The 7,740-nt window shown below is 40.1% G+C and overlaps 1 protein-coding gene across 1 annotated transcript; it reads right to left on the bottom strand.

Annotated features, from left to right (window-relative positions):
- Positions 1-3,442: 3,442 nt before the first annotated feature.
- aplnrb (apelin receptor b) lies at positions 3,443-7,453 on the bottom strand. The gene has a single exon (XM_017711244.2). The coding sequence runs from the start codon at positions 7,283-7,285 to the stop codon at positions 6,221-6,223; it is 1,065 nt and encodes a 354-aa protein (XP_017566733.1). The 5' UTR covers positions 7,286-7,453; the 3' UTR covers positions 3,443-6,220.
- Positions 7,454-7,740: the final 287 nt, after the last annotated feature.

The raw sequence follows: 7,740 nt of genomic DNA, 5'->3' as shown, positions 1-7,740 counted from the left end.
AGCACTCCTCCATTGATGTTAAGCTTTGAAGATTTTAAGGATTTACTGTAAAACTGCCAAAGATGAAATAAAGAAAATGTCTCATATTCTTTAAATGTCCATTTTCAATGTCAGCCTAGATCTGCTTAAGTAACATTAAACCTTGTGCAGGAAAGCAAATGTGTTGCACCATTAGCTTGATGCTAACACAACACTGGAAATTGCCTAAAGACACTAGTGGAAATGATCATTATTATTGTGGAAAGCTATATTATATTTTCAGTTTTATATGATAAAAGGTTAATGGAAGACAACAGTAGCATACTTTAAACAATCTAAATATTGTGTTGTTTATTGCAATTGTTATTAATTCATTATTAATCATTAATAAAATACTTTTCATGTTTTATTGAATTTTCTACTATATTCTTAAAGAAAAAGTCACTTGAAGCTGTGCTTTACAGTGATTTTACCACAGCTAAGGTAACACCCCCTACATCATGATTAAATCACAGTAGTACTTGGCCATTCATGGCTTGTTGCTTTATCAACAACATATGTATTTGTCTACTATTAATATTTAAAACAGTTACCTACTCAAACTGGGTATATGGGTAAAAGGTATCTGGAGGCGTTTTGCAGTCGTATGAGGTCAGTTCAGTGTGTAACAGTTCAGTGTGTAGTTTATATGGAGTATTAGTCATATTTTGTTGCCCTAACAACATCATAACACAGAGAATGCGGTAAAATGTACATGCAGCCGAGCATATCAGCTTTGAGACATGTTTGTTTATTAATAGGTGCTACTAAATGTATTTAGTTTGCTTCACATTCGAAGGATCCATTAACATTCCGGGAAAGGAAATGTACACAGGTCAAATCGTCTGCTTTGGAATATTTTAGTTTACAACAAGGGACCAATTTTTATTTCATTTTCAAGTAAATTTTTATGTTTATCTTTTATATGCCTTATTTGTGTTTGGTAACTCCGTAGTTGTATGTTTGTTTGATGTTTTAAGACTTTAAATAGAATTTTCTGTTGGTTAGTTCCTGAAGCTGCGTGAGTTTAGCGCTGAAATGCTAAATGCACAGGAATATATTTTTTATTTTACAGCCTTTTCTTTTCTATGAATGGTTTATTGTTAAAAATCATTGATCTTTTGTTTTCTCTCTTTATATTAGGCTAAATATATTGTGTCATCCTTGTGTATGTTGTCATATTGACTCTTTTTTATCTACTTATCTCTATATTTTGCTTGTTTAGGTCATCTGTAAAGCACTTTGTAAAGCAAAGTGAAATTGATTTTGTTTCATAGAAATAAAATGTATTATTACATTTTACCCATCACTGAGGAGCATGGCATTTTCTGCAATCAGGCCTTTACTGGATGTGTTTCCTGCACGTTTCTCGGAGCAGCACTGACAGATAAACAAATAAACAAACCAAAATAAACACAAAGGTGGATACCAGGCCACACACATTCTTCTGGGGTGGCGGGGGGCATGGAGGGGAGTAGTCATGGGCACATGTGTCCAAACACACACACATATTTGTGTGGTCTCAGAGGGTCCTTTTATATAACAGAAACTCCCTCCATTCTCTCACGCTTCCGCTCCTATCTGAACTTCCCTCACTGTCGTCTGTTCTCTCCCCCACACGCACACTTACACAGTGGTGAACACTGACTATTAGTGCTTAGACCTTCAGTGGGGGCCATAAATCTCAAAATATGGCCAAAAAAAAAAAAAACACCTCTGCAATAATGCTAATTTCTGCTGTTGCCCCTTTGGGGTTCTCATTGTATGTTAGCGCTTAGCCAACAGCAATTCATAGTAACATTTGCGGCTGTTGTAGATTAAATGTTTGAAGCTTGTAAAATCATTCCAAAAGTTTTATCTGAAGCTTGTAACAGATATTATTATATTTGATATAATTGAGCTTGTATGTATCAGTTTTACAGTGACTCTTCAGTAAAGAGTTCTGACATATATGTCATAGATATATATACAGAGCTCTATAGAGCTGCCGCCATTGTTTTACATTCCTAAAAACACAAACACAAACGTTTTTAGACTACAGTTCATATTCACGGGTAATCATACATCTCGAACTCTTGATTCTTACAAATTTGGTCAACTGGATATTTGAAATTTATGTCAGAAATGCCTGTCATGCTCCCTGTTATCGAGGTTAAACCCTCTAACATCAGTTTTTCAACAGTTGTATATTTTGGCAATCTTGAAAATTTACCAGTTTTAAAAGCATGTGTATTTGTGTGTAGTGTGTTGCCCATACATTCAAGATATAAAATAAATTTCATAAGAATGAACTGTATGGACCAGGGTTTCTCTGAGGTCTGAGCAAGGAGTGAGTGAGAAGTGGGAAATAGAACACCCACCCGGAGAAGAGCACAGCTAGCGTGGAGTGAATACCGAAATGCTTTTGAGTGAGAAGTGGAAAGTGGAAAAAAAACAGAGCAAAGCAGAGTGACATGGCAAACCTTCCAATGTTAATCAACTTGAATTAATTTTTAAATTAGGTGTGTATGGCAAGCAGAAGCCACTTTTACAAAATTTTGTTTCACTATTTTGCCACATGATGCTTTAGAAGCATGTGCAAAAAATACATTTAGTGGGGCATGATGATTGGCTGGTGGGGCATTGCCCCACTTAAAGACTCCTCAGGCATTATACTACACATAACTAATCAACCCTCAAACTCAAATGGCCTTTATGTGTATCAGAGCATGTGAGTGGAGGTGAGTGGCAGGCGTTTCCACTTCTCACTCAAAAGCATTTCGGTATTCACTCCACGCTAGCTGTGCTCTTCTCCGGGTGGGTGTTCTATTTCCCACTTCTCACTCACTCCTTGCTCAGACCTCAGACAAACCCTGGTCCATACAGTTCATTCTTATGAAATTTATTTTATATCTTGAATGTATGGGCAACACACTACACACAAATACATATGCTTTTAAAACGCTCTTCTTTATCATTTGTGCAGCAAAATGGACAAGACACATGCTCTGTCTGTTGTCTGTAGTGTTTAGTTTTAAATGGTGTACATTTCCAGTACGTAATTCTGTTGAACAGCTCCACAGGGCAGAAACTGTGTATGAACGGCCATCGCATGTGAGCTGTAGAGTCACTGCTGGTATGTAACAAGGAGGAATATTTCATGCTAAACTAGCCGCCATGCTCCCTTATAGCATCAGTTTCAATGGTTATTAAACAGCACTTTTCTCTTTATATTTTGTGTGACATGGTGCACATACTACTCTTTATACATCCTGTATAGAAAATCAAAAAATTATCAATGTAGAAAACTTACCAGCATTGGACGTTGGCTCATTTGAAGGCTTAAATGGGAATTCCACCAATTAAAAAATTCTAAATTAAAAAATTCTGCATAGTTAAATAATTGAGAACATTATTGAGAGTGATTTGATGTGAAATGGTTGACTATAGGGACTCAGATTTCTTTATTTGATTGTTAATGTGGAAACAGATTGTTTGTGCAAGGCAAGGATTTATTGTTATTTCAAAACATATTCAGAAATATCAGCATTTTATTATATGAAACGTCAATTACTGTTTATATAAACAGACATTCTGGGAAATGGAATCTGAATAATATTCCTTAAGTCCTTAACACTTTAAATTCTGTCTGTATGTTCCTTACCTTCATAACTACAGACCTCATGCATTAGTTTCAGTAGACACTGAATACCTCAAGAAGTTATCTGTATTGTAAACTATTCATAGTAGTTATCATGTAAATTCCTGTATAATAAGCTTATTGTTTAAAAACCTAAGCTCATCATCTCATATTACAATTCTGTAGTCATGGCAACATTGTTGTATGCCTGTGGGATGAATTTACTGTGTCCATTGTAGTGTTTTAATTTTTTTAACTTTTTTTTATAATAATAATAATATTCTGATCAATTGTTTGGATGAAAACCTTGTGTTTGCATAACATTTGCAACATTGTGAGGTGATAATTTAAGGCTCAAATATTTTTGTCAAATGACACACAGTCAGCATATACAGCTGGTCCAAAAGACTTGGTTGAATGACATGTTTGGTTGCTTTTCTAAGTGTAAATAAGTGAAAATAACACATTTAAACATGGCATTTTTCAAAGATTGCAAGTTTACCTTACTGGGAAAAAATAAACCACACAGTATAAATTGTGCCATAACTTTAGACCATTAAATTCAGCAAATAAAGAGTAATTGTGGATCAAAACATACAGAAATGTGTTCTCTGTAGAGGACGTGTTTGCTTGTTTATACTTACAAAACCAACATTTGAGCAGGAGCACCCAAACTTTTGCACATAACTGTGGAGCGTTGCTACCCCAGCATAAAATGCAGTTTATTTAATGACAGCATTTACAGATTGTAAATAAAACTACCTCCCTTGACTCATTCAAATCCCCACTGCGACTCAGTTTATATAATACAGTGATAACTCTAATTGTGTATTTATGTAATACAGTGCTAATAACCCAGTCCATATTGCGTATGTTACATTAAGTGCCTGCTGCGTGTGGGGGTTGGTGAAATTGGCACTTTTTCAGTAACTCCCTCCAGCTGAGATTATGTCCAGCCCAAAGCTCATTAGTGCAAAGATGGCTTAATGAAGGGGCGGCCTTTTAGGGGGTTGATGTACATGCAGCATTTGTTTGTAAGTGCTTAATTTGAATAATTATGAGCCCACAAACATCTAGCTAAAGTCTGTTTTCAGAGTGTGAAAGATTATTATCATTATTATTGTTTGTATGTGTGAAAAGCGGCTTGAGAGTCAGGACAATGGTGTGATGTATGTTCATGTTTGCTGAAATTATCAGAGGAAATACCAGAAATTTTGTGATTGCAACAACACACGCACAGCAATTCCATGCAGCTCTGTTTCTCAGAGGAGAAAAATGCTGATGTTTGGGGGCCTCTATGTATGAAGCAAGTAGCAGGAGAGGAAATCTGTCTGTAACGTGCATTTCCTGTTGGACATTTGCTTTGATTCTGGACTGACGGAGGACAATAAATGACCTCACTGCTGCCTGAAAACAGGGAAACAGCTAATGCTAAAGACATTTCAGCGCAGTCTGTGAAGGAAACAGCAAGAACGCTAACAAAAAGAGTGCTTTTTCAGTTGAAGAAATGTTTTATTCACAGAATACATATAATTATTTACAAAATAATTCATGGCAGAAAATGAGAAACTGACCAATTACATTCCACAAATGTCCACTAGCACACAAACACACGTCACAGTCTCTCATCTGTAAAAGCTGCCACCTTTTAATTGGCCCTCCAACATTTGTCAGTTACCATCTGTCAGTCTGATCCCCCGTCTCCCCCTGAGCCCCCCACCCACACACACACTCAGAAACTCTTTAATCAAGTTGCAACACTTCGCCTCGACTGACACCCCACCCCAAGTTTGAACTTCAGTCATGATGACAATAGCTAAAAGCTAAAATGGTCAAACAAAAACAAGGTTCTTATCTGCATCTGACCAAGTGCTTAAGAAATGAAATAATAAAAACGGTTTAAAAATGTGCTCATTTAAAAAGTTGAGAGCAAATATCTCTTAATCTGTCCTTCAGGCCACCCACCAGGCTGCCCATCAGCTCTAAGTCTCAGAGTCCCCAGAGTAAGTCTGGAAAGTCCACATGAGGCCCACCAGCCTGAGAGACAGTCTGGAATTCTGCCCCAAAACGTCTGGAGCACAGCTGTCTGTGGTGCTCTGCTCTCCAGAGGCATTACCGGGGTGCTGAAAAGTAAGGCCCATGGCTCTGGAGCCCTGGTGCCTGCATGACCGGAGCCACTCTTGCACTCTTGTGTTGAATTCACTTCTAAGTCCTTGGAGTGCCCAAAGGTGATAAAATCAACCAGCACATTCATTCATGCTGCTCCTTAAGGTGTCTTTTGGTGGACTACAAGAGGAAGAGCATGCAAGTGTTCCTCCAAGATCTGTAGAGTTAACATTAAGTTATGAAGGCTTGCAACATCTTGCAAGAGTCTAAGATCTTTAGAGCTACCTTGAAGGCTTGAACAAGGTCAGCTTGTGACCTCCTTCAAGAATCTAGGGGTGACGTCCTTCAAGAGTCCAGTGGTGCTTCTCCAAATTAAATAAGAGTTACCTTTAAGTTGTGAAGGCTTAAACGAGATGAAGACTTCTTTTAAGAGTCTAGCGATGTTTCCCTGCAAAAAAGCCTCCACTCACCAGCCCCTCACACCTTGGTGGCCAGCGACTGCGCCTCTGTCTTCTGAGAGGACAGGGAGCTTGCGGGGCTTGCATGGAGTGCCTTCTTTAGATTCAGCAAGCACAGGCACTGGGAGCGGAAGCGCAGATCAAAGAAGGCATAGAGGAATGGGTTGAGACAGCTGTTGACATAGGCCAGGCAGGTTGCATAGGGGTGGGCCAGGAGCAGGAAGGTGAGCAAACTGCAGGAATCCGGTGCCAGGCCCAAGTAGGACAAGGCGTCCATGCTTTTCACCACATGAAAGGGCATCCAGCAGGCTGCAAAAACCACCACCAGCGTGGTGATGATCTTCAGGAGACGCCTTTTGCGCTGATCCTCCTTGCGCAGGCTGTTGAAGTGCCGAGTGATGGTGCTGCCAATGAAGCCATAGCACACCATCATGGCCAGGAGTGGGAGGACAAAGCCCAGGGCAGTGGAGGAGATGCTCAACCCAGCGATCCAAAGGTTCTCTTGGCCGGGTTTGGTGATCACCAGGCTGAAATCCATGGCGCAGGAGGTACGGTTGGTGTCTTTGTCGTACATGGTGTTGCGAAAGAGCAGTGTGGGAGATGCCAAGACGCCAGAGATGATCCAAATAGCAGCCAGAGATGCCCTCATGTGGCCTTGGGTGCGCAGTTGGGAGCTGGTCAGAGAGTGGACAATGGCCAGGTAGCGGTCCAAGCTCATGCAAGTGAGGCAGAAGACGCTGGCATACATATTGAGCAGTACAATGTAGCTGCTGATCTTGCAGAGGGCAGCACCGAATGGCCAGTGGTACTCTAGGGCTGTGTACACAGCCCATAGCGGCAGGGTCACCACAAAGGTCAGGTCAGCCAGCGCCAGGTTGCCTATGTAGACATCCGCTGCCCTCCGCTTGCCCTGAGCCTTCCAAACGGTGAAGATGACGATGCCGTTGCCTGAAAGGCCTAGGATGAAAATTAGCATGTAGAGCACTGGAATGAGGGAGTATGACGGGGCCCACTCCTCATAGTCGCACATGCTGTTGTTTGGAAGGTCCTCATAGTCTGGGTAGTAATCATCAGAGTTATCCATGGTGCTGTTTTCCAGTTTGCTGTGATGTAAAAGTTCTGTTTGCAGTTCTTTCTGAAAGTTCAGCAAAGTTCTGAAGTATTCAGTTCAGCTGTATCCAGCACAAAGCAGGGAGAGACTGAAGAAAGCCAGCAAGGCAACAGAGAGTGTGTTCTCAGAGAGGAGTCCAAATGTGAATGCTCTGTGAGACACACAGTCCGCCTTTTAAAGGCCAGAAGCCCCACACCCCTCAACCACCCCCCCCCTCCTCCACTCTCCTCCCCTCCTCATGCCTCCTCCTCCTCCCTCACAGTTTGGTTTTCCCTCTTTACTCCACCAGTCTGTGCATGAGAGCAAAAATAATCACATATACTAAATCAATTTATTTAAACTAACATTTTACCAGTAATACAAAAACAAAACAACCTAGTGGGGATTGCCACTGCATATATATATATATATATATATATATATATATA

This window comes from Pygocentrus nattereri, chromosome 18, assembly GCF_015220715.1.
Source record: "Pygocentrus nattereri isolate fPygNat1 chromosome 18, fPygNat1.pri, whole genome shotgun sequence".
Classification (NCBI taxonomy): Eukaryota; Metazoa; Chordata; class Actinopteri; order Characiformes; family Serrasalmidae; genus Pygocentrus; species Pygocentrus nattereri.
Note: the sequence above shows the minus strand (reverse complement) of the source record. Positions and strands in the feature narration are given on the sequence as shown.

Bases quoted from the DNA above. Each gene is read 5' to 3' on its own strand.
- aplnrb (XM_017711244.2), bottom strand. From the start codon at position 7,285: ATGGATAACTCTGATGATTACTACCCAGACTATGAGGACCTTCCAAAC.